The sequence below is a fragment of the Salvelinus namaycush genome, unplaced genomic scaffold, assembly GCF_016432855.1.
Source record: "Salvelinus namaycush isolate Seneca unplaced genomic scaffold, SaNama_1.0 Scaffold2645, whole genome shotgun sequence".
NCBI classification, from domain to species: Eukaryota; Metazoa; Chordata; class Actinopteri; order Salmoniformes; family Salmonidae; genus Salvelinus; species Salvelinus namaycush.
The window spans coordinates 756-27,500 of NW_024059503.1; the positions used below are offsets into that span (position 1 = coordinate 756).

Genomic DNA, 26,745 nt, shown 5'->3' on the forward strand with positions numbered 1-26,745 from the left:
CTATGGCCAGACCGCTGGTCGTGTATATCGACGACATCTAGATCTACTCGGCTACCTTGGAGGATTACATCGTCCACGTCCAGGACGCCTCAGGAGAACCATCTGTATGTCAAAGAGGTGCCAGTTCCATCAGGCCGCTGTGTCCTTCTTGGGATATCGGATCAGCACCACAGGGACTGGTTATGGAGGAGAGGAAGGTCGAGGTGGTCAGGTCATGGCCAGTCCCAACCACCTTAAAATAACTACAGGATTTTTTGAGTGCACCCATCATACCACCCTCCCGAATTGTTGCCCCCGTGCTTTGGGATGTAGACATCTGCCAGGCTCTGGAATGGGAACCCTACCCGCCCTCTGGAGCGCACCTACGTTACCACGGAGGTAAGATATCGGCTGTTGACATGGGCGCATACATCCCTTGGTGCTGAAATCACCCGCACCCCTGAATCCATCTCCATTAAGTACTGGTGGCCCACCTTGGCACAGGACACCGTCCGCTACGTCAACTCCTGATCCGTATGTGCCCAAACCAAATCTCCCCGGCACGCACCAACATGGAAACTCCTTCCCCTTCCCGTGCCCCAGCAGCCTTGGTCCCATCTGTCCATAACTGTAACACGGGTCACGTGTAACAGCTAGGCCTGCATTATATTCACATGATCCTTATCTGAGTGCCAGAATAAAGTTTTGGGGAGGGGGGGGGGGGGAGTCAATATGTTGTTAACTAGGAACAAGATTCTGTTTAGAGTTTGATCTAAAGATTAACTCAATGGGGTAAATGCAGATGGTCAATCCTCAGGCTATTTATTTATAGTCAGGTACCATACCGCAACAGGTGGGCGACAGCTGGGGATAAGGCTCAATGCAGAACAGCACACCTGCTTCATTATATGGACCAATGTGTTATTGGGCTCATTTCTGGAGGAGGACATTATGTTTGAGTAGAAAATTAACTAAACTAAGCAAAAAAAGAAACGTCCTCTCTTTGTCAACTGCGTTTATTTTCAGCAAACTTAACATGTGTAAATATTTGTATGAACATAACACGATTAAACAACTGAGACATAAACTGAACAAGTTCCACAGACGTGACGAACAGAAATGTAATAATGTGTCCCTGAACAAAGGGGGGGGGGGGTCAACATCAAAAGTAACAGTCAATATCTGGTGTGGCCACCAGCTGCATTAAGTACTGCAGTGCATCTCCTCCTCATGGACTGCACCAGATTTGCCAGTTCTTGCTGTGAGATGTTACCCCACTCTTCCACCAAGGCACCTGCAGGTTCCCGGACATTTCTGGGGGGAATGGCCCTAGCCCTCACCCTCCGATCCAACAGTTCCCAGACGTGCTCAATTGTATTGAGATCCAGGCTCTTCGCTGGCCATGGCAGAACCCTGACATTCCTGTCTTGCAGGAAATCACGCACAGAACGAGCAGTATGGCTGGTGACATTGTCATGCTGGAGGGTCATGTCAGGATGAGCCTACAGGAAGGGTACCACATGAGGGAGGAGGATGTCTTCCCTGTAACGCACAGTGTTGAGATTGCCTGCAATGACAACAAGCTCAGTCCGATGATGCTGTGAAACACCGCCCCAGACCATGATGGACCCTCCACCTCCCAATCGATCCTGCTCCAGAGTACAGGCCTCGGTGTAACGCTCACTGATGGAGGGATTGTGCATTCCTGGTGTAACTCGGGCAGTTGTTGTTGCCGTCATGTACCTGTCCCGCAGCTGTGATGATCAGATGTACCGATCCTGTGCAGGTGTTGTTACATGTGGTCTGCCACTGCGAGGACGATTAGCTGTCCGTCCTGTCTCCCTGTAGCGCTGTCTTAGGTGTCTCACAGTACGGACTTTGCAATTTATTGCCCTGGCCACATCTGCAGTCCTCATGCCTCCTTGCAACATGCCTAAGGCACGTTCACGCAGATGAGTAGGGACCCTGTTTTTCAGAGTCTGTAGAAAGGCCTCTTTAGTGTCCTAAGTTTTCATAACTGTGACCTTAATTGCCTACCGTTTGTAAGCTGTTAGTGTCTTAACAACCGTTCCACAGGTGCATGTTCATTAATTGTTTATGGTTCATTGAACAAGCATGGGAAACAGTGTTTAAACCCTTTACAATGAAGATCTGTGAAGTTATTTGGATTTTTACGAATTATCTTTGAAAGACAGGGTCCTGAAAAAGGGACGTTTATTTTTTTGCTGAGTTTAGCAATCCCCCACCTCCAACATTCCAACTGAACCACTGAGCACCATACCACAACACACAGAGAGCAGGGGTCAACTGAACCACTGAGCACCATACCACAACACACAGAGAGCAGGGGTCAACTGAACCACTGAGCACCATACCACAACACACAGAGAGCAGGGGTCAACTGAACCACTGAGCACCATACCACAACACACAGAGAGCAGGGGTCAACTGAACCACTCAGCACCATACCACAACACACAGAGAGCAGGGGTCAACTGAACCACTGAGCACCATACCACAACACACAGAGAGCAGGGGTCAACTGAACCACTGAGCACCATACCACAACACACAGAGAGCAGGGGTCAACTGAACCACTCAGCACCATACCACAACACACAGAGAGCAGGGGTCAACTGAACCACTGAGCACCATACCACAACACACAGAGAGCAGGGGTCAACTGAACCACTCAGCACCATACCACAACACACAGAGAGCAGGGGTCAACTGAACCACTGAGCACCATACCACAACACACAGAGAGCAGGGGTCAACTGAACCACTCAGCACCATACCACAACACACAGAGAGCAGGGGTCAACTGAACCACTGAGCACCATACCACAACACACAGAGAGCAGGGGTCAACTGGGGTCTTGTCTCTCCTATTTATACTGTGTCTGTCTGTATGCCTGCACATCTGGCCATCATCATTATACAACCTTACTATACACACAACTTTACAACAATTTTATCTGAAAAACCCTGCATGTCACATTGTGAGGTCAATAGTTAGCATTAGCAACCTTGTGATGATGCCTGGCTAGCTAGTTATGCAGGATTGCCTTGTTAAATGTGTTTTACAACGATTATTTTAAAACTCTGAATGTCACATTTTGAGGTCAGGTCTGGCAGATAACGAGAATAAGTAATTCCTAACATGAATTTATCCTGTTGTTCTTACATATTAAACACACGGTAGTATTATCCTTACCTTTGTTGTTCATGGTGGTAGAAAATCATGTGGACTGACAGTGACACCTCCTGGCTGGAAATGTTGACGGTGTAATGTCTTGTAGACGGCGCTAGGCGGCAGTGTCACCCATTCAACGTCTTGTCGTCGTTTCCTGTCTCCGCTCCTGATTCGATGGTTCATATTTGGGTTCGTTCGGTTTAGTTCTTTCTCTTCCGGTTGTCGTCTCTTACGTGTGGCAGGTAACGAATTTCACTCCTGAGTCTAACATGTAAATCTGCATCAATCCTCCTGTGATTTTAGATTCATATAAGCCATGAATGTGTGTTTATAGTGGAAAATATCACGAACCACACAGGCATCTTTATATTTGCTAAATTTGTTCCCGCTTGGATGAGTAAAACTACATAACTAGGTCGGGTGTCCCTTTCTACCCGTTAGCTATTCTTGCTAGGAAAACACTCCACCAAATTGAAAAGGTGTCAAATGTTTTGGATAATACTGTCGGAACTGTATCTCAAAGTTTTCAGCACGTACAAGGCGACAATGTCAATGTTTACAGCGTTGCAAACCCCTACGGCTTGTTGCTAGCTAGCCAGTCGGCATCGTATAAGTAGTAAGTGTAGCGGACATGTTCCAGCGTGGGTTTTTTGGTCAGTTCTGAAATTAAACAAATTTCTGTTCTCTTCCGTCAACAGATCCACAGAACAGAAATGGCAAAGTCAAAGAATCACACCACCCACAACCAGTGTGAGTAGAAATGAATGGTTCGGAAATTAAGTTCGTTAGCTAGATACAAGGGATGGTGCCTAGCTAACTAGGTAGTTGGCATTACAGGAGTAGCAGCAGCCTACCCGGTTGTTTGTGTCCGTTTTCGAAATAAGTTGACTAGAGCTCTGCAGGAGTAGCCTGAATCCTGTTTTCATTTTGAGGTCATTGTTTCCATAAACGTGTTGACAAGTCTCTCCTGTCTGTCCACAGCCCGTAAGGCCCACAGGAATGGGATCAAGAAGCCCAGACCAGACCGTTACGAGTCCATGAAAGGGGTATTTATTATTGATCTGCTGGCCTATAGACCTTTACGATTTGTATGCAGTTTGTAAAGTTGCCACGTTTAGATCAAGGGCATTGTCATTCACACCTGGATGTTTATGTAAATCAGATGTAGGTGCCTTTGCCTCAATAATATAAATGTAACAAAATGAAGGGGCCCTAATTCCGATGTGGACATCCTGTGAGGTTGCTCTCGCATGGCTCTGTCCTTGTGGCGTATGGGAGCGTAGTACTTCACAGTGCTGTGACGTACAGTCCCGTTCCACGACATCGTAGAGCAAGCTTTGTCCCCGGCCCTCGGGCTGGTGAGGACGGCGTTCTGTATATTCCTACATCTTCCCAGAGCTCCTTGGGCCATGACTGGGGGGCTAAACCATGCATGGCACAGCTTTTAGACTTACTCACAGGTGCTACTCTCCCGTCTTCATGCTTCATTTACACAGACGGCCCAATTGATATTTTGCTCAATTGTTGGCAAAAGCGCTGATCTCATCTGCCAAAGATTTAACTGACTTGCCTAGTTAAATAAAGGTAAATAAATAATAAGATTAGAATTAGCCTGTCTAAATACATCCGTATGTATGGACGTGTCTCTCTGGTTTATACTGTATTCATGTACTCATGATCAGACTGGGCGGTAGAAGTCTCCGCTGGGCTGATTTTATTCATCACCACCCGCACCTACAGCTTTTCATACTGCTCGCGCCGGCTTTCTGTACGACTCCCGCAAGAACTGGTCACAAACCGCAGTCCCACATTTTTTTTTTTAGACGGATGTGACGCAGCTCGCTTGCCAGCCATTGTCGCAGCAATTTTGTTCCCTATAGGCAATATCGAAATGCGAAGCATTTCTGCTAATAGGATGCTAACTAGTTTACGGATCCCATCTTTGGCCCAATAGGGAAACTGCAGATGGGTATAACCCCATGCTTCCGCCTATTTATTTATAGTCGCTACGCTGCATCTTTTGGGCTACACGTGATAATGCTTATTGCTAATAGCATAGATGGTAATATAGACCATAGGCTAGATGCATGGTCCAGTATTTTTAAAATAATTTAGGAAATGATTCTATTTTGTCAGTGTAATTTTATTTTCATTCATTTTGGGGTAAAATTTATATTTTTTAAAGTCACCAGAACTGAGCTTCTCTGTTCTACATAAAAAATGATCTAGGGGGTGACCCTGGACCCCCAAAACAAGTGGGAGGGACCCCCTCTAATTGTCAAACAAATCACTTCAAACAGTAGGCTTCCTGCTCAGTTCCATCCACCATAATAATTCAGCCTACTGTAATTCATTTAAATACGTTTCTGCAAGTAATTTCAGGCATTTGGTTGGCCATATTATAATTTCAGACATTTGTTTGGCCATATAATTTCGAACATTTGTTTGGCCATATAATTTCGAACATTTGTTTGGCCATATAATTTCAGACATTTGGTTGGCCATATTATAATTTCAGACATTTGGTTGGCCATATTATAATTTCAGACATTTGGTTGGCCATATTATAATTTCAGACATTTGGTTGGCCATATTATAATTTCAGACATTTGGTTGGCCATATTATAATTTCAGACATTTGGTTGGCCATATTATAATTTCAGACATTTGGTTGGCCATATTATAATTTCAGACATTTGGTTGGCCATATTATAATTTCAGACATTTGGTTGGCCATATTATAATTTCAGACATTTGGTTGGCCATATTATAATTTCAGACATTTGGTTGGCCATATTATAATTTCAGACATTTGGTTGGCCATATTATAATTTCAGACATTTGGTTGGCCATCTTATAATTTCAGACATTTGGTTGGCCATCTTATAATTTCAGACATTTGGTTGGCCATCTTATAATTTCAGACCATTGGTTGGCCATATTATAATTTCAGACCATTGGTTGGCCATATTATAATTTCAGACATTTGGTTGGCCATATTATAATTTCAGACCATTGGTTGGCCATCTTATAATTTCAGACCATTGGTTGGCCATGTTATAATTTTGGACATTTGTTTCGTAAATAGATTGATTTGATTGGTCATACAGCTCTGAACTAATTCACATTGACTCCTTAGAATTGGGGAGTAACAAGATTTGTGACATTTCGTGTTAAAACAATTCATGCTTGTCCACATGGTCTGAAATTCAGCTAACGTGACCTGTTTTTCTTTTTACGCTTTTGTTTATTGAATGGAGGGATGATGTACTGGAGGTGTGGGTGAGATGCTTAGTGAAGGAGGATATGGGGCCCGTGCAAGAATCACGCTTTTTCATTAATAAAAATATATTGGAACTCCATATCAACTGGCACTCAACCTTTCTGCTGCAGGGTCTTTTTCAAGGGATCCTGGTCACATGTTTACACATGAGGATGTGATGTTCCTCATGTGCGCTCTACCAACCCTTCCTGTTTTCTTACGCTTCAGATTTATACTTTATTGAATTAACTGTCAGTATTGTTTCTATATGAAGAGTTTATCTAACTTACTCACTCTCTTTACCTCTCTTCCTCCCTCCTTACATCTCTCTCCCTCCCTCCTTACATCTCTCTCCCTCCCTCCTTACATCTCTCTCCCTCCCTCCTTACCTCTCTCCCTCCCTCCTTACCTCTCTCCCTCCCTCCTTACCTCCCTCCTTACCTCTCTCTCTCCCTCCTTACCTCTCTCTCTCCCTCCCTCTTTACCTCTCTCCCTCCCTCCTTACCTCTCTCTCTCCACCTCTCTATCTTTATCACTCTCTCCCCCCAGGTTGACCCTAAATTCATGAAGAACATGCGTTTTGCCAAGAAGCACAACAAGAAGGGTCAGAAGACAGCCAACGCAGCGGCCAAGAAGATCGCTGATGCAGCCCCTTAGACTGCGTGGCTACTCTGCATCTCCACGTCCCATTGACTTTGTTACCATCACAATAAAGCTATGCTTTGTTTAAAAAAAAAAAAGGATTGGACGTTTTACAATATAACCTAATTTACTGATCTATCCCTTTTAATATTACAGGGTTGACTGTTCATGTTATATTTCCTAAAATAGCCAATTGTCCTAGCTCTCCTACCTCACCATGGCTGTCGTTTCCAACAGCACTATGGCATCCTTCAGCTTGGACATGGAGATGACCAGAGCTATACATTGGCACCAGTCTTTTAAAGGGTCAATCTGTGATTGGACTTTAAATTCATGATATATATATATATATATAGCCATTGATTCTTGAAGAATAGACCTTAAATATCTGAGAGTGGTTCAACTATCGTACCCCCATCAGAACCCCAAAAATGTTTTAATCGATTGTAAACAATGTAATTGTAAACAAACACTATAGTTTCAAAACATGGTTCATGTTATAATTTGAATACCATGAATGGTCATTCCATACAGCCATAGCTCTGTCCATCCAGCCGGGTGGGTGAACGCTTTGAACTGCAGATTGCACCTTTTTAAAGGAATGTCCAAAGTTTATTTGCAGAAGGATAACATGGATTGGGATGAATTGTGGAGTGTGAGATGCTAGCTAGGAGGGTCATGGGGCTAGAAGCTGGCTAGGAGGGTCATGGGGTAGCAGACGAACTGTGGATTATGAGTCTTGTCACAGGACTGGTGTCTATTGTGTTGACACTAAACGGGGTACCATCAACAGGACTGGTGTCTATTGTGTTGACACTAAATGGGGTACCATCAACAGGACTGGTGTCACAGACTGACCACCAGACCCTGGCTATTGGCTAAACTGACTAGAGGGGATGTTTACAATGTCTAGGCCTAAATGTTAAGACAGTGTTACAATATACAAGGAAAAGATGACAGGACTTCTCTATTCCAAACCTATTTTCTCTGTATAGTACCACTGTTGTCACACACTTGTTTTTAACAATATCTTTGTTGTTCCACAGAAATGCCTTGTGTGGGGAGAGACACTAGATGTGTTCGAATACCCATACTCACATACTGTTTACTACATACTATTAGTTCATTTTAGTATACTGTAAATGAACCGTATCCTTTCAGTTGAGTGTACTTGCTCTTCGCCTGTCTACCGGAAGTTGATACTCTTGCTAGTTAGTTAGCTTAACAAATGACTAGTTCAGACATTTTAAGACTTCCGGTGTGTTCTTAAATTCAATCTGGAGTGTCAGATTGTCCGTTTGTAAATTCAGATGGTTTCGCTCTTGGACACAGACTGGATGCTCCGGCCGAGGAGTAGGGTTGATTTGAGCGTTCTGACCTTACAATGGCAGTCAAGCACCCAAGCTAACGTTGGCTAGCTTGCTAGCTGCTTCCAGACACAAATGAGACCACTCTGACCATTTTACTTGCCCTAGCAGAGCTGGTTAGGCAGTTTTCATGTTACTCATAGCGTTGGTGGCTGTAACTGCTGCTGGCAACAATTTAATTATGCTTTTTTACAGAGGATAACTGACACCGGCCATATTCAACCGGATTGAGCGCTCGTAAATTCATTACTGTCTCTGGTACTCAGACAAGAGTGCTCTGAAATCGGAGGAGATAGCCAGAGCGAATTTATAAAGCACCCGACTATACCATTTAGCTTAGTTGGGTAGTTAGTAAGATAGCCTATAGTTAATATACTGGCAAGTTTGATGTACAAGTAGCCAACTCACGTTAGGTAGCTAGCTAACAACATAACGTTACCGGTAGATACTGCTGTAATGCTATGTGGTTTGTAAGGACAGCGTAGCTAACCTTATCAGCCAACATAACGTGTCAGGTAAGTTATTTGAAAAGTTATGAGTTTATTACATTGCTTAACATTTGTCATAATTAGTTAAAGTAATGAATTTGTATCCGCTCTCGTACTTCGGCTGGATATTTTCCGCCATTTTCTTCAAATCTGGAAACGATGTGAAGCCACGCCCATTTCCTGAAGAATTGCATTATGGGCACTAAAGTACGGAAATACTGTCCTCTGCGTGTATACTTCATATTTTGGCGAATTTAGTACGACATCCGGGAACTTTTGGCATACTAACTTTAAATTCAAATACAGATCAACAATTTACATTCTTACATCATACAAAACAGAACGCAGGTATTAATGAGAAAATACTGGAACAAACAAAAAATATAAGAAAATAAACTATTCTAGTGCAATTGTAATCACTCTGAAAAAGTATTATTGTAATGATTTAGGAAAATTGTATTATTGTTATTGTTCACTAGGGTTAATGTTTTAATAAAATAGTTACATTCAATAAAAAAAAAGTAATTTTGGTATAGAATTTTGGAATTTTTGTTTGTGTATGAAGTATTTGGCAGCAAGAATAAAAAAAATCACAATCATTTCAGTGGTCTTGTTATCATTGCAATAGTAACATATATCTTTCATGTCAAACACATACAGTGAGGAGAACAAGTATTTGATATACTGCCGATTTTGCAGGTTTTTCTACTTACAAAGCATGTAGAGGTCTGTCATTTTTATCATAGGTACACTTCAACTGTGAGAGACGGAATCTAAAACAAAAATCCAGAAAATCACATTGTATGATTTGGGATCTTTGCATAAAACATCGTTCATTTTGAGTGCAGTTATAGATTTTCTTTTGTAGTTACTTTTTTGCACTTGAAAAGAGAAACTAGTGTTTCTTTCCCCCTCTTCAATCCATCCATTTTGCTCTTGACCTTACAAAGGCACCCGTTGCCAGATCTGTGTAAAGCTGTTCTAATTCTAGTTGTAAAGACTTGAATACAGACTCCTCTTCTTCAGATAGATTATCTTTCTTTAGAAAACTGTCAAGCTTGCTCATCATCTCCTTTTCTTTATGGTTCTTTAATTGCTTCAGCTCTTTGGCGCGTTTAATGGCTACCACTCTGACTTTATATTTGAAAAATTCCCATCTACTTCCATGACCCAAGTCTTTTCTTGCAAAAATATCTTTAGCTAATGATTTGATGTTTTCAATGAGAGCAGTATCTTAAAGAAGTGTATTGTTTAATTACCAATATCCTCGAACACCTTTTGATTTTTTAGTAGCTTGTAAATTCAGGGAAATCAACTGATGATCTACATCTATAACAAATTGTAACAAAAAAGGGAAATTAGGAATAAATCTATTCTAGTGGGTGTATTCGAACACAGCTACTGTCGGTGTGATGCATCATTTCCGCTTCCCCTCTGATTGCATCAGTTCGTCTAAGTTGGTAGCCGGGGAAAGAAAGACATGTGAGTTTACTTGAATGGGAATTTAAATATTGTACAATTAAACTATATTTACCTACCGTTGATGCAATATGCATCCATATGAATGCTAACGTGAGGGTACAGTGTCACGGAGTAGTCGAAAGTACTTAGCGAGCTAGCCGGCTAAGCTAACCAGCCCACTTGCATGTGCACAGCAAGGATACGTCGTTACTAGCATGCATTCGTTCGTAATTTATAACTAGATTTATTCAACATCGATACTAGCCAGTTATAAACCCAGTTAACTGAATTAGCCAACATGCATATGAAACCAACTAACGTTACTGAAAGGATAATTGCTGCGTGCTAGTTAGCTAACGTTATGTTTGTTTTGAATTTATAGAATGTTGAGCTGTTGTGTAACATCATCATTGGTTGCCATTCACTTTCCCTCCAATAGTCAACTAACTATGATGTGTTTCTATCACTCAGTGATCATGGTGGAGCCGGTTCCTGAATCCATCCACTTCCCTTCTGAGGAAAAGAGGATCCTGCAGCTGTGGAAGGACAAGGACTGCTTCCAGGAGTGTCTCAAACAGTCCAAGAACAGGCCCAAGTAAGTACAAGGACCATGCCACCTGGACCAGTCGAGTCATTCCTGACTGTCAAACAGTAACAGACAGTTTCCACATCGAAGGAGTATTGTAGACAGAATTCCTCTAACCATTGTTTAGTCAAAGATTAAGCTTATTAACATAAAGTCTGTCTACAGGTGAACTTTTTACACATGCAGAATAGTAGGGCAGTGAGTGCATGAAACCACACATCACTAAGCCCGATATGTAAGTACACAAAAAAAAGAAGATGAATCTGTTTTATGAATGATGTGTAAACTCTTCTCCAGGTACACGTTCTATGACGGGCCTCCGTTCGCCACAGGTCTCCCCCACTACGGTCACATCCTGGCAGGGACCATCAAAGACATCGTGACTCGCTTCGCCCACCAGAGCGGGTTCCACGTGGACCGCCGGTTCGGCTGGGACTGTCACGGCCTGCCTGTGGTAAGAATGTCTTTGGGATACTGTACTTGTCGCTAGGGCTGTGACGGTAATTGAATAACCGTGTAACTGACGGTTATAGATGAAGACCGTCATGAAAATAAAATAACCATCAAAACCGTTGAAATAGCCCTGCATTCATAAGTTTTGTTAACTTTATTTTCATGTAGATAAACTTGACCTAATATTCGGGTGGCAGCGTAGCCTAGTGGTTAGAGCGTTGGACTAGTAACCGAAAGGTTGCAATTTCGAATCCCCGAGCTGACAAGGTACAAATCTGTCGTTCCCCGAACAAGGCAGTTAACCCACTGTTCCTAGGCCGTCATTGTAAATAAGAATTTGTTCTTAACTGACTTGCCAAGTTAAATGAAGGTAAAAAATATAAAAAATCGGGAGTGTTTACGAATGATTACTATTTACCTTTCTACATTTCCTCTTTCCAACGGTCCTTTGATGCTGGAGGAACTAACCGCTAGATGAGTGGGGGTGTAGAGTGATGTTGGAGCTAACCGCTAGATGAGTGGGGGTGTAGAGTGATGCTGGAGGAGCTAACCGCTAGATGAGTGGGGGTGTAGAGTGATGCTGGAGGAGCTAACCGCTAGATGAGTGGGGGTGTAGAGTGGAGCTAACTGCTAGATGAGTGGGGGTGTAGAGTGATGCTGGAGGAGCTAACTGCTAGATGAGTGGGGGTGTAGAGTGATGTTGGAGGAGCTAACCGCTAGATGAGTGGGGGTGTAGTGATGCTGGAGGAGCTAACCCGCTAGATGAGTGGCGGTGTAGAGTGATGCTGGAGGAGCTAACCGCTAGATGAGTGGGGGTGTAGAGTGATGCTGGAGGAGCTAACCGCTAGATGAGTGGGGGTGTAGAGTGATGCTGGAGGAGCTAACCGCTAGATGAGTGGGGGTGTAGAGTGGAGCTAACTGCTAGATGAGTGGGGGTGTAGAGTGGAGCTAACCGCTAGATGAGTGGGGGTGTAGAGTGGAGCTAACTGCTAGATGAGTGGGGGTGTAGAGTGATGCTGGAGGATTTAACCGCTAGATGAGTGGCGGTGTAGAGTGATGCTGGAGGAGATAACCGCTAGATGAGTGGGGGTGTAGAGTGATGCTGGAGGAGCTAACCGCTAGATGAGTGGGGGTGTAGAGTGGAGCTAACTGCTAGATGAGTGGGGGTGTAGAGTGATGTTGGAGGAGCTAACCGCTAGATGAGTGGGGGTGTAGAGTGATGCTGGAGGAGCTAACCGCTAGATGAGTGGGGGTGTAGAGTGATGCTGGAGGATTTAACCGCTAGATGAGTGGGGGTGTAGAGTGATGCTGGAGGAGCTAACCGCTAGATGAGTGGGGGTGTAGAGTGGAGCTAACTGCTAGATGAGTGGGGGTGTAGAGTGATGTTGGAGGAGCTAACCGCTAGATGAGTGGGGGTGTAGTGATGCTGGAGGAGCTAACCGCTAGATGAGTGGGGGTGTAGAGTGATGCTGGAGGAGCTAACCGCTAGATGAGTGGGGGTGTAGAGTGATGCTGGAGGAGCTAACCGCTAGATGAGTGGGGGTGTAGAGTGGAGCTAACTGCTAGATGAGTGGGGGTGTAGAGTGATGTTGGAGGAGCTAACCGCTAGATGAGTGGGGGTGTAGAGTGATGTTGGAGGAGCTAACCGCTAGATGAGTGGGGGTGTAGTGATGCTGGAGGAGCTAACCGCTAGATGAGTGGGGGTGTAGAGTGATGCTGGAGGAGCTAACCGCTAGATGAGTGGCGGTGTAGAGTGATGCTGGAGGAGATAACCGCTAGATGAGTGGGGGTGTAGAGTGGAGCTAACCGCTAGATGAGTGGGGGTGTAGAGTGATGTTGGAGGAGCTAACCGCTAGATGAGTGGGGGTGTAGAGTGGAGCTAACTGCTAGATGAGTGGGGGTGTAGAGTGATGCTGGAGGAGCTAACCGCTAGATGAGTGGGGGTGTAGAGTGGAGCTAACTGCTAGATGAGTGGGGGTGTAGAGTGATGCTGGAGGAGCTAACCGCTAGATGAGTGGGGGTGTAGAGTGATGCTGGAGGAGCTAACCGCTAGATGAGTGGCGGTGTAGAGTGATGCTGGAGGAGCTAACCGCTAGATGAGTGGGGGTGTAGAGTGATGCTGGAGGAGCTAACCGCTAGATGAGTGGGGGTGTAGAGTGATGCTGGAGGAGCTAACCGCTAGATGAGTGGGGGTGTAGAGTGGAGCTAACTGCTAGATGAGTGGGGGTGTAGTGATGCTGGAGGAGCTAACCGCTAGATGAGTGGGGGTGTAGAGTGATGCTGGAGGAGCTAACCGCTAGATGAGTGGGGGTGTAGAGTGGAGCTAACCGCTAGATGAGTGGGGGTGTAGAGTGGAGCTAACTGCTAGATGAGTGGGGGTGTAGAGTGGAGTTAACTGCTAGATGAGTGGGGGTGTAGAGTGGAGCTAACTGCTAGATGAGTGGGGGTGTAGAGTGGAGCTAACTGCTAGATGAGTGGGGGTGTAGAGTGGAGCTAACTGCTAGATGAGTGGGGGTGTAGAGTGGAGCTAACTGCTAGATGAGTGGGGGTGTAGAGTGGAGCTAACTGCTAGATGAGTGGGGGTGTAGAGTGGAGCTAACCGCTAGATGAGTGGGGGTGTAAAGTGATGTTGGAGGAGCTAACCGCTAGATGAGTGGCGGTGTAGAGTGATATGGCGTTTTTGTAATTTTTTGTTGTTGATTTGTGGACTTTCTTTTATACATTGCACATTTTCATTGCTTGCTAGTAAATAATAGTTTATAGACTAATCACCGCTGATCAGACTCGGTCCTGGCTGATATGCTGCACTTGGCAAGACCAAAACAATTGCTGCTCTCCAATCCTCATAGAATAGCAGTCTAGGCAGTGTCGGCCCGCAATACACTTTTATGAAGTCCCATGTGGTAGCCTACCGTTTGTAAAACAGCCAATTTACCCATAATGCTCCCTCTGTGTTTCTATACCATTACAGATTGATAAACCCCCTAATGCTCCCTCTGTGTTTCTGTACAATTACAGGAGTATGAGATTGATAAGACCCTGGACATCAAGGGACCGGCCGATGTGGCCAAGATGGGGATTGCTGAGTACAACAGGCAATGCAGGATGATCGTCATGAGATACGCTAACGAATGGGAGGTGCGCAAACAACCATACAAATACTATATAATTACACTGTAATTATATAGGGCTGGTACACTATGTAATTACACTGTAATTATATAGGGCTGGTACACTATGTAATTACACTGTAATTATATAGGGCTGGTACACTATGTAATTACACTGTAATTATATAGGGCTGGTACACTATGTAATTACACTGTAATTATATAGGGCTGGTACACTATGTAATTACACTGTAATTATATAGGGCTGGTGCACTATGTAATTACACTGTAATTATATAGGGCTGGTGCACTATGTAATTACACTGTAATTATATAGGGCTGGTGCACTATGTAATTACACTGTAATTATATAGGGCTGGTGCACTATGTAATTACACTGTAATTATATAGGGCTGGTGCACTATGTAATTACACTGTAATTATATAGGGCTGGTACACTATGTAATTACACTGTAATTATATAGGGCTGGTGCACTATGTAATTACACTGTAATTATATAGGGCTGGTGCACTATGTAATTACACTGTAATTATATAGGGCTGGTGCACTATGTAATTACACTGTAATTATATAGGGCTGGTGCACTATGTAATTACACTGTAATTATATAGGGCTGGTGCACTATGTAATTATATAGGGCTGGTACACTATGTAATTACACTGTAGTTATATAGGGCTGGTGCACTATGTAATTACACTGTAATTATATAGGGCTGGTACACTATGTAATTACACTGTAATTATATAGGGCTGGTACACTATGTAATTACACTGTAATTATATAGGGCTGGTACACTATGTAATTACACTGTAATTATATAGGGCTGGTACACTATGTAATTACACTGTAATTATATAGGGCTGGTGCACTATGTAATTACACTAATTATATAGGGCTGGTGCACTATGTAATTACACTAATTATATAGGGCTGGTGCACTATGTAATTACACTAATTATATAGGGCTGGTACACTATGTAATTACACTGTAATTATATAGGGCTGGTGCACTATGTAATTACACTGTAATTATATAGGGCTGGTGCACTATGTAATTACACTGTAATTATATAGGGCTGGTGCACTATGTAATTACACTGTAATTATATAGGGCTGGTACACTATGTAATTACACTGTAATTATATAGGGCTGGTACACTATGTAATTACACTGTAATTATATAGGGCTGGTGCACTATGTAATTACACTGTAATTATATAGGGCTGGTACACTATGTAATTACACTGTAATTATATAGGGCTGGTACACTATGTAATTACACTGTAATTATATAGGGCTGGTACACTATGTAATTACACTGTAATTATATAGGGCTGGTGCACTATGTAATTACACTGTAATTATATAGGGCTGGTGCACTATGTAATTACACTGTAATTATATAGGGCTGGTGCACTATGTAATTACACTGTAATTATATAGGGCTGGTGCACTATGTAATTACACTGTAATTATATAGGGCTGGTGCACTATGTAATTACACTGTAATTATATAGGGCTGGTGCACTATGTAATTACACTGTAATTATATAGGGCTGGTGCACTATGTAATTACACTGTAATTATATAGGGCTGGTGCACTATGTAATTACACTGTAATTATATAGGGCTGGTACACTATGTAATTACACTGTAATTATATAGGGCTGGTACACTATGTAATTACACTGTAATTATATAGGGCTGGTACACTATGTAATTACACTGTAATTATATAGGGCTGGTGCACTATGTAATTACACTGTAATTATATAGGGCTGGTGCACTATGTAATTACACTGTAATTATATAGGGCTGGTGCACTATGTAATTACACTGTAATTATATAGGGCTGGTGCACTATGTAATTACACTGTAATTATATAGGGCTGGTGCACTATGTAATTACACTGTAATTATATAGGGCTGGTACACTATGTAATTACACTGTAATTATATAGGGCTGGTACACTATGTAATTACACTTGAATCCTGATTATTTGCATTTGAGATATTCCTCAAGTGTTCCGTAATTGTATTTCACAATAGTTGTTCAGTCCCAATACAGTTTTGATTACTGCTGATAACATTATGCTCCGGTTTAGTGCACACTGTTATTAGTCTGTCCAAGGGGCTGTATTCATCAGGAGTCACTGTTATTAGTCTGTCCAAGGGGCTGTATTCATCAGGAGTCACTGTTATTAGTCTGTCCAAGGGGCTGTATTCATCAGGAGTCACTGTTATTACAGTCTGTCCAAGGGGCTGTATTCATCAGGAGTCACTGTTATTAGTCTGTCCAAGGGGCTGTATTCATCAGGAGTCACTGTTATTAGTCTGTCCAAGGGGCTGTATTCATCAGGAGTCACTGTTATTAGTCTGTCCAAGGGGCTGTATTCATCAGGAGTCACTGTTATGACAGTCTGTCCAAGGGGCTGTATTCATCAGGAGTCACTGTTATTACAGTCTGTCCAAGGGGCTGTATTCATCAGGAGTCACTGTTATTAGTCTGTCCAAGGGGCTGTATTCATCAGGAGTCACTGTTATTAGTCTGTCCAAGGGGCTGTATTCATCAGGAGTCACTGTTATTAGTCTGTCCAAGGGGCTGTATTCATCAGGAGTCACTGTTATTAGTCTGTCCAAGGGGCTGTATTCATCAGGAGTCACTGTTATTAGTCTGTCCAATGGGCTGTATTCATCAGGTGTCACTGTTATTAGTCTGTCCAAGGGGCTGTATTCATCAGGAGTCACTGTTATTACAGTCTGTCCAAGGGGCTGTATTCATCATGAGTCACTGTTATTACAGTCTGTCCAAGGGGCTGTATTCATCAGGAGTCACTGTTATTACAGTCTGTCCAAGGGGCTGTATTCATCAGGAGTCACTGTTATTACAGTCTGTCCAAGGGGCTGTATTCATCAGGAGTCACTGTTATTACAGTCTGTCCAAGGGGCTGTATTCATCAGGAGTCACTGTTATTACAGTCTGTCCAAGGGGCTGTATTCATCAGGAGTCACTGTTATTACAGTCTGTCCAAGGGGCTGTATTCATCAGGAGTCACTGTTATTACAGTCTGTCCAAGGGGCCGTATTCATCAGGAGTCACTGTTATTAGTCTGTCCAAGGGGCTGTATTCATCAGGAGTCACTGTTATTACAGTCTGTCCAAGGGGCTGTATTCATCAGGAGTCACTGTTATTACAGTCTGTCCAAGGGGCTGTATTCATCAGGAGTCACTGTTATTACAGTCTGTCCAAGGGGCTGTATTCATCAGGAGTCACTGTTATTACAGTCTGTCCAAGGGGCTGTATTCATCAGGAGTCACTGTTATTACAGTCTGTCCAAGGGGCTGTATTCATCAGGAGTCACTGTTATTACAGTCTGTCCAAGGGGCTGTATTCATCAGGAGTCATGACAGTCTGTCCAAGGGGCTGTATTCATCAGGAGTCACTGTTATTACAGTCTGTCCAAGGGGCTGTATTCATCAGGAGTCACTGTTATTACAGTCTGTCCAAGGGGCTGTATTCATCAGGAGTCACTGTTATTAGTCTGTCCAATGGGCTGTATTCATCAGGAGTCATGACAGTCTGTGTTTTTGTCCGCCAGATCTCTGTAACCAGGATGGGACGGTGGATTGACTTTAAGAACGACTACAAGACTCTGTACCCCTGGTTCATGGAGACGGTCTGGTGAGTTGAATCCTGTTGTTAGAGAATGGAGTGTAATATATGCCATTTACAAGACGATTTTTATCCACATTGCCTTCGTCGTGCGCGTAATCAAACCCACTATCCTGGCGTTGCAAGGGCCACGCTCTACAACGTGTTGACAAACTATGGCCCGCGAGCCCGTTCTACCTGGCCCGCGGGCCCGTTCGACACGACCCGCGGGCCCGTTCGACCCGACCCGCGAGCCCGTTCTACCTGGCCCGTTCAGTTCAACCCGCGAGCCCGTTCTACCTGGCCCGTGGGCCCGTTCGACACGACCCGCGGGCCCGTTCGACACGACCCGCGGGCCCGTTCGACCCGACCCGCGAGCCCGTTCTACCTGGCCCGTTCAGTTCAACCCACGAGCCCGTTCATTCCAGCCCGAGTTTGTAGAAATTATAATATATATTTATATATATATATTTTTGACAAACGGCCACTAAGAAATCTGTGCGGCACACCGTTGAATTAAAAAAACAAAAACAACGTGACCCTCGAGCCAAAAAGTTGGCCCAAACATGCTCTACAAACTGAGCTACAGAGCACCACGTTTGTCTTAGATAATGTCCTTGCACACTGCATTGTCCAGAGCCTTCAGAAAGTATTCATACCCCTTGATTTATTCCACATTTTGTTGTTACAGCCTGAATTCAAAATGGATTAAATGGATTAAATCAACATTTCTCACCCATCTACACACAACACCCCATAATGACAAAGTGAGAACATGTTCTTAGAATTTCTTTTGCACATTTATTGAAAATGAAATACAGAAATATCTCATTTACATCCAGGTGAAGTTGGATGTTTACGTACACCTTAGCCAAATACATTTAAACTCAGTTTTTCACAATTCCTGATATTTAATCCTAGTAAAAATCTCCTGTTTTAGGTCAGTTAGGATCACCACTTTATTTTAAGAATGTGAAATGTCAGAATAATAGTAGAGAGAATGATTTATTTCAGCTTTTATTTCTTTCATCACATTCCCAGTGGGTCAAGTTTACATGCACTCAATTTAGTATTTGGTAGCATTGCCTTTAAATTGTTTAACTTGGGTCAAACTTTTCGGGTAGCCTTCCACAAGCTTCCCACAATAAGTTGGGTGAATTTTGGCCCATTCCTCCTGACAGCTGGTGTAACTGAGTCAGGTTTGTAGGCCTCCTTGCTCGCACATGCTTTTTCAGTTCTGCCCACACATTTTCTATAGGATTTAGGTCAGGGCTTTGTGATGGCCACTCCAATACCTTGACTTTGTTGTCCTTAAGCCATTTTGCCACAACTTTGGAAGTATGCTTGGGGTCATTGTCCATTTGGAAGACCCATTTGCGATCAAGCTTTAACTTCCTGACTGATGTCTTGAGATGTTGCTTCAATATATCCACATAATTTCCTTCATCACACCAGATGACATTTCTCAAAAAAATACAATCTTTGTCCCCATGTGCAGTTACAAACCGTAGTCTGGCTTTTTTAAGGCGGTTTTGGAGCAGTGGTTTCTTCCTTGCTGAGCGGCCTTTCAGGTTATGTCGATATAGGACTCGTTTTACTGTGGATATAGATACTTTTGTACCTGTTTCCTCCAGAATCTTCACAAGGTCCTTTGCTGTTGCTCTGGGATTGATTTGCACTTTTCACACCAAAGTACGTTCATCTCTAGGAGACAGAACGCGTCTCCTTCCTGAGCGGTATGACGGCTGCGTGGTCCCATGGTGTTTATACTTGCGTACTATTGATGGTACAGATGAACGTGGTACCTTCAGGCATTTGGAAATTGCTCCCAAGGATAAACCAGACTTGTGGAGGTCTACAAACATTTTTCTGAGGTCTTTTGATTTTCCCATGATGTCAAGCGAAGAGGCACTGAGTTTGAAGGTAGGCCTTGAAATACATCCACAGGTACACCTCCAATTGACTCAAATGATGTAAATTAGCCTATCAGAAGCTTCTAGAGCCATGTCATAATTTTCTGGAATTTTCCAAGCTGTTTAAAGGCACAGTCAACTTAGTGTATGTAAACTTCTGACCCACTGGAATTGTGATATAGTGAATTATAAGTGAAATAATCTGTCTGGAAACAATTGTTGGAAAAATTACTTGTGTCATGCACAAAGTAGATGTCCTAACCGACTTGCCAAAGCTATAGTTTGTTAACAAGACATTTGTGGAGTGGTTGAAAAACGAGTTTTAATGACTCCAACCTAAGTGTACGTAAACTTCTGACTTCAACTGTAAGTATTCACACCACTGAGTCAATACTTTGTAGAGTAACCTTTGGCAGCGATTACAGCTGTGATTCTTTCTGGGTAAATCTCCAAGAGCTTTCCACACCAGGATTGCCCATGATTTTTTCACAATTCTTCAAGCTCTGTCAAATTGGTTGTTGATCATTGCTAGACAACCATTTTCAGGTCATAGATTTTCAAGCAGATTTAAGTCAAAACTGCAAGTCGGCCACTCAGGAACATTCACTGTCTTCATGGTAAGCAACTCCAGTGTAGATTTGGCCTTGTGTTTTAGGTTATTGTCCTGTTGAAAGGTAAATTCATCTCCCAGTGTCTGTTGGAAAGCAGACTGAACCAGGGTTTCCTGTAGGGTTTTGCCTGTAGGATTTTCACTATAATTGTAGGCTAACTGTAAGCCGTCATGCACAATCAATGAACCAAAAGCATGGCCTAGGGCTACACGTTCTCTCCCATAAGGTAACCAGTCCATCCACTTCGCATAACAATACAGTCCTCACTCAAAGACGATTACTAGAATGTGTTTGATGTTGGAGTATAGGCTAGACCAATTATGTACCAAAGACTTTTTTAAATCAGTAAAAAAAAATCTGCCAATGCGTAATATGCAGTAGGCTATGTATTGGTGCGGCAGGGTAGCCTAGTGGTTAGAGCGTTGGACTAGTAACCGAAAGGTTGCAAGTTCGAATCCCCAAGGTACAAATCTGTCATTCTGCCCCTGAACAAGGCAGTTAACCCACTGTTCCTATTTGTTCTTAACTGAGTTAAATAAAGGTTTAAATAAATAAAAAATAATTGTATAATGGCACAATCATCATTTTAATTCAGTTTTTTTTGGGGGGGGTGGGGCTTAAGCTCTAATATGGATGTTTTTAATGAATCACATTAGAAAGCGCTGTTTATTTCGTTACTTTGAAACAACATAAACAACTACCATGTTTTCACACTCAGTTTTCAACCTTTTTTTTCTTCAATTTGACCAATCACAGCGAGGTGAGTTTTAAAAGCACGATACTGTTTTGATGTGATTTTCGATTGCATATACTTTGATGTCATAGTGGCTGTGGACAGTAGAGCCATGAGTGACAGGGCCCGATTGCATAAAACACCATAAGTTAATCCCCCCCCCTTATCTTTTCCCCTTTAATCTTGTCTTATCTCTAAGTGGGTTGCATAAAGCTTTTCCTAAGTGTTTGCCTAAAGGGATTTCTTTAACAGAATGTCATATTTCACTTAACTTTCCATTTTAGATATGAAGTCACACTTCAGGTTACCCTTTATCTAATTCGACAGTTGCAAAAAAAAAAAAAAACATATTAAGGGCAAAGTTGATATAAAAACTTACGGTTCCTCCTAAGCTCCCTTAACTGCTAGTTACAATTAGAGACCATGGCTGGATACATTATCGTGTCTGATGATGAAGAACGACAGGATCATCAAGGAAAATGTTTTAAAGAAGAGTATTTAGGGACGGAGAAAGTCCACTTGGATACTATGTCTGACGGGCAACTACTGTTTTGACACGAGCTGCAGGAAGACCTGGATGAAACGACGAGGAGGAACCAGGGAACCTCAAAAATAGTTTGAATTAATCTAAAAAATCTGTCATTCATTTTGACGTTTTTTTTTTTTTTGACGAAGAGATCTTAGTCGTGCAATTTTACATTTTTAACGAATGGTGCGGTATTTTTCAGTGAAAAAAAAGACTTATTGAAGAATCCCTACCGTTGACCAATCACAGACGAACGGGCGTAGACTACTGCCTCAAACTTCAGCTTGTTGTTGTCGAACAGCCGGGGGGAAAAACCCTTTCACACAATGTATTTGCACAAACTTGTTCTGAACTGTTTCGGCTGGGAAGCCTTGAAACAATTCCCTTAAGTAAGGGAAATAGCTGCCCTTCTTTGCGAGGTATTGGAAAACCTCCCTGGTCTTTATGGATGAATGTGTTTTTGAAATTCTCTGCTCGACTGAGGGACCTTTACAGATAATTTGTGGGGGATAGAGATGAGGTAGTCATTCATAAATCATATTAAACACTATTTTGAGTCCATGCAACTTATTATGTGACTTGTTGAGCACATTTTTACTCCTGCAGTTATTTAGGCATCGCCATAACAAAGGGGTTGAATACTTACTGACTCAAAACAGCTTTTCAAATTTTTTATTGATTTGTAAACATTTTGAAAACCAGAATTACACTTTGATATTATGGTGTATTGTGTGTAGGACCAGTGACACAATCTAAATTGAATTCATTTTCAATTCAGGCTGTAACGTAACAAAATGTGGGAAAAGTCAAGGGGTCTGAATACTTTTTTGAAGACACTGTACTTTATAAATGTCTCGGTGACGTTTTGGGTGAAATATTGGCTTAATAGTGAAACAATGTTTTACAGTGTTACTCCTCACAACATTTCAACAGTGTTTATTTTTACTGTTATTCCTCTCTGCCCCCCCGTCCCCCGTCCCTGTCCCCAGGTGGGTGTTCAGGCAGCTGTATGATAAAGGTCTGGTGTACCGCGGGGTGAAGGTCATGCCCTTCTCTACCGCCTGTAACACGCCACTGTCCAACTTCGAGTCTAACCAGAACTACAAGGTACACACACACACACACACACACACACACACACACACACACTAGAACAACATGGCTCGCCAACCCTGTTAGTCAAGGCTAAAACCTATAGGAGGGTAGCTCTTCAGGAATAGGGTTGGAGTTAACCTATAGGAGGGTAGCTCTCCAGGAACAGGGTTGGAGTTAACCTATAGGAGGGTAGCTCTCCAGGAACAGGGTTGGAGTTAACCTATAGGAGGGTAGCTCTCCAGGAACAGGGTTGGAGTTAACCTATAGGAGGGTAGCTCTTCAGGAACAGGGTTGGAGTTAACCTATAGGAGGGTAGCTCTCCAGGAACAGGGTTGGAGTTAACCTATAGGAGGGTAGCTCTCCAGGAACAGGGTTGGAGTTAACCTATAGGAGGGTAGCTCTCCAGGAACAGGGTTGGAGTTAACCTATAGGAGGGTATCTCTCCAGGAACAGGGTTGGAGTTAACCTATAGGAGGGTAGCTCTTCAGGAACAGGGTTGGAGTTAACCTATAGGAGGGTAGCTCTCCAGGAACAGGGTTGGAGTTAACCTATAGGAGGGTAGCTCTCCAGGAACAGGGTTGGAAAACCCTGCTTTACACGATATACCCACTAGCGTGTTTGGCTGTCAAGGTATAGCCCAGGACTCATGAAGACTGTCGAGGTATAGCCCAGGACTCATGTAGACTGTCGAGGTATAGCCCAGGACTCATGTAGACTGTCGAGGTATAGCCCAGGACTCATGAAGACTGTCGAGGTGTAGCCCAGGACTCATGAGGACTGTCGAGGTGTAGCCCAGGACTCATGAAGACTGTCGAGGTGTAGCCCAGGACTCATGAAGACTGTCGAGGTGTAGCCCAGGACTCATGTGGACTGTCGAGGTATAGCCCAGGACTCATGAGGACTGTCGAGGTATAGCCCTGGACTCATGAAGACTGTCGAGGTATAGCCCAGGACTCATGAGGACTGTCGAGGTGTAGCCCAGGACTCATGAGGACTGTCGAGGTGTAGCCCAGGACTCATGAAGACTGTCGAGGTGTAGCCCAGGACTCATGTAGACTGTCGAGGTGTAGCCCAGGACTCATGAAGACTGTCGAGGTATAGCCCAGGACTCATGTAGACTGTCGAGGTGTATCCCAGGACTCATGTAGACTGTCGAGGTGTATCCCAGGACTCATGTAGACTGTCGAGGTGTAGCCCAGGACTCATGAAGACTGTCGAGGTGTAGCCCAGGACTCATGAAGACTGTCGAGGTGTAGCCCAGGACTCATGAAGACTGTCGAGGTGTAGCCCAGGACTCATGTAGACTGTCGAGGTGTATCCCAGGACTCATGTAGACTGTCGAGGTGTAGCCCAGGACTCATGAAGACTGTCGAGGTGTAGCCCTGGACTCATGAAGACTGTCGAGGTGTAGCCCAGGACTCATGTGGACTGTCGAGGTGTAGCCCAGGACTCATGAGGACTGTCGAGGTGTAGCCCAGGACTCATGAGGACTGTTGGGATTAGTGTTTTCTGTCAGAACCTAGTCATGCCGTTGTAATTGTCATCTGATTTTCAGTGTTAAACAGTCTTTGTGTTGGTCAATGACGATTATTACCCCGTTGTCATCCTGTCACCCCGTTGTCTTCCTGTCACCCCGTTGTCTTCCTGTCACCCCGTTGTCTTCCTGTTGTCTTCCTGTCACCCCGTTGTCTTCCTGTCACCCCGTTGTCTTCCTGTCACCCCGTTGTCACCCCGTTGTCTTCCTGTTACCCCGTTGTCTTCCTGTCACCCCGTTGTCTTCCTGTTACCCCGTTGTCTTCCTGTCACCCCGTTGTCTTCCTGTTACCCCGTTGTCTTCCTGTTACCCCGTTGTCTTCCTGTTACCCCGTTGTCTTCCTGTTACCCCGTTGTCTTCCTGTTACCCCGTTGTTACCCCGTTGTCTTCCTGTTACCCCGTTGTCTTCCTGTTACCCCGTTGTCTTCCTGTCACCCCGTTGTCTTCCTGTTACCCCGTTGTCTTCCTGTTACCCCGTTGTCTTCCTGTTACCCCGTTGTCTTCCTGTTACCCCGTTGTCTTCCTGTTACCCCGTTGTCTTCCTGTTACCCCGTTGTCTTCCTGTTACCCCGTTGTCTTCCTGTTACCCCGTTGTCTTCCTGTTACCCCGTTGTCTTCCTGTTACCCCGTTGTCTTCCTGTTACCCCGTTGTCTTCCTGTTACCCCGTTGTCTTCCTGTTACCCCGTTGTCTTCCTGTTGTCTTCCTGTTGTCTTCCTGTTCACCCCGTTGTCTTCCTGTCACCCCGTTGTCTTCATGTCACCCCGTTGTCTTCATGTCACCCCGTTGTCTTCCTGTCACCCCGTTGTCTTCCTGTTACCCCGTTGTCTTCCTGTTACCCCGTTGTCTTCCTGTTACCCCGTTGTCTTCCTGTCACCCCGTTGTCTTCCTGTCACCCCGTTGTCTTCCTGTCACCCCGTTGTCTTCCTGTTACCCCGTTGTCTTCCTGTTACCCCGTTGTCTTCCTGTCACCCCGTTGTCTTCCTGTCACCCCGTTGTCTTCCTGTCACCCCGTTGTCTTCCTGTTACCCCGTTGTCTTCCTGTCACCCCGTTGTCTTCCTGTCACCCCGTTGTCTTCCTGTCACCCCGTTGTCTTCCTGTCACCCCGTTGTCTTCCTGTCACCCCGTTGTCTTCCTGTCACCCCGTTGTCTTCCCGTCACCCCGTTGTCTTCCTGTCACCCCGTTGTCTTCCTGTCACCCCGTTGTCTTCCTGTCACCCCATTGTCACCCCGTTGTCTTCCTGTCACCCCGTTGTCTTCCTGTCACCCCGTTGTCTTCCTGTCACCCCGTTGTCTTCCTGTCACCCCATTGTCACCCCGTTGTCTTCCTGTCACCCCGTTGTCTTCCTGTCACCCCGTTGTCTTCCTGTCACCCCATTGTCACCCCGTTGTCTTCCCGTCACCCCGTTGTCTTCCCGTCACCCCGTTGTCTTCCTGTCACCCCGTTGTCACCATGTCTCCAGGATGTGCAGGATCCATCAGTGATAGTGAACTTCCCTCTTCTGGAGGATGAGAACGTGAGTCTGATCGCTTGGACAACCACCCCCTGGACTCTGCCTAGCAACCTGGCTCTCTGCGTCAACTCAGAGTTGCAGTATGTCAAGGTCAAAGGTGAGAAAGTATTTTTTTTGTGTGATTTAAAAAAATAAATATATACATTATTCAACAGACCCCAGGTACCGTCTTCTAACGTTGTGCCCTTGAGCATGGGACTTGCGTCTTGATGGCTGCGACTGAGCCTGTTCTCCTCCTAGTGTGTTGTCTGAAAGCAGAATATATGCATTTCCAGATGGAATCTATTCTATTCTGCGTTTAAATTTTTTACATATGTGTATTATTTAGTTCTCTCTCTCTCGATCCCTCCATCTCTGCTGTCTCGATCCCTCCATCTCTGCTGTCTCGATCCCTCCATCTCTGCTCTCTCGATCCCTCCATCTCTGCTCTCTCGATCCCTCCATCTCTGCTCTCTCGATCCCTCCATCTCTGCTCTCTCGATCCCTCCATCTCTGCTCTCTCGATCCCTCCATCTCTGCTCTCTCGATCCCTCCATCTCTGCTCTCTCGATCCCTCCATCTCTGCTCTCTCGATCCCTCCATCTCTGCTCTCTCGATCC

The 26,745-nt window shown here is 44.1% G+C and overlaps 2 protein-coding genes and 1 non-coding gene across 3 annotated transcripts in view; all 3 read left to right on the top strand.

Moving 5' to 3' along the window:
* Window positions 1–3,335: 3,335 nt before the first annotated feature.
* LOC120039321 (60S ribosomal protein L29-like) lies at window positions 3,336–7,177 on the top strand. Its single transcript, XM_038984776.1, has 4 exons — window positions 3,336–3,417; window positions 3,874–3,925; window positions 4,157–4,221; window positions 6,987–7,177. Exons 2-4 carry the CDS (start codon window positions 3,889–3,891, stop codon window positions 7,092–7,094), a joined length of 210 nt encoding a protein of 69 aa, XP_038840704.1. The 5' UTR covers window positions 3,336–3,417; window positions 3,874–3,888; the 3' UTR covers window positions 7,095–7,177.
* On the top strand, window positions 4,394–4,618 carry LOC120039322. The gene has a single exon (XR_005475370.1). It is a non-coding gene; the product is annotated as a small nucleolar RNA SNORA73 family (small nucleolar RNA).
* Window positions 7,178–10,361: 3,184 nt separating the features above from the next.
* The window catches only part of LOC120039319 (isoleucine--tRNA ligase, cytoplasmic-like), a gene marked incomplete at its 3' end in the record, with an annotated part of 22,804 nt that continues 6,420 nt past the window's right edge, over window positions 10,362–26,745 (top strand). The window contains exons 1-7 of the mRNA XM_038984775.1: window positions 10,362–10,416; window positions 10,867–10,990; window positions 11,279–11,435; window positions 14,453–14,572; window positions 18,168–18,250; window positions 22,993–23,110; window positions 26,096–26,243. Of these exons, the coding sequence (XP_038840703.1) occupies window positions 10,872–10,990; window positions 11,279–11,435; window positions 14,453–14,572; window positions 18,168–18,250; window positions 22,993–23,110; window positions 26,096–26,243 (745 nt within the window). The remainder of the gene's footprint in view (window positions 10,417–10,866; window positions 10,991–11,278; window positions 11,436–14,452; window positions 14,573–18,167; window positions 18,251–22,992; window positions 23,111–26,095; window positions 26,244–26,745) is intronic.

Coding starts and splice junctions, on each gene's coding strand:
- LOC120039321 (XM_038984776.1), top strand. CDS start 3,889: ATGGCAAAGTCAAAGAATCACACCACCCACAACCAGT. Junction 3,926..4,156: donor TCACACCACCCACAACCAGT/GTGAGTAGAAAT, acceptor GTCTGTCCACAG/CCCGTAAGGCCCACAGGAAT. Junction 4,222..6,986: donor GTTACGAGTCCATGAAAGGG/GTATTTATTATT, acceptor CTCTCCCCCCAG/GTTGACCCTAAATTCATGAA.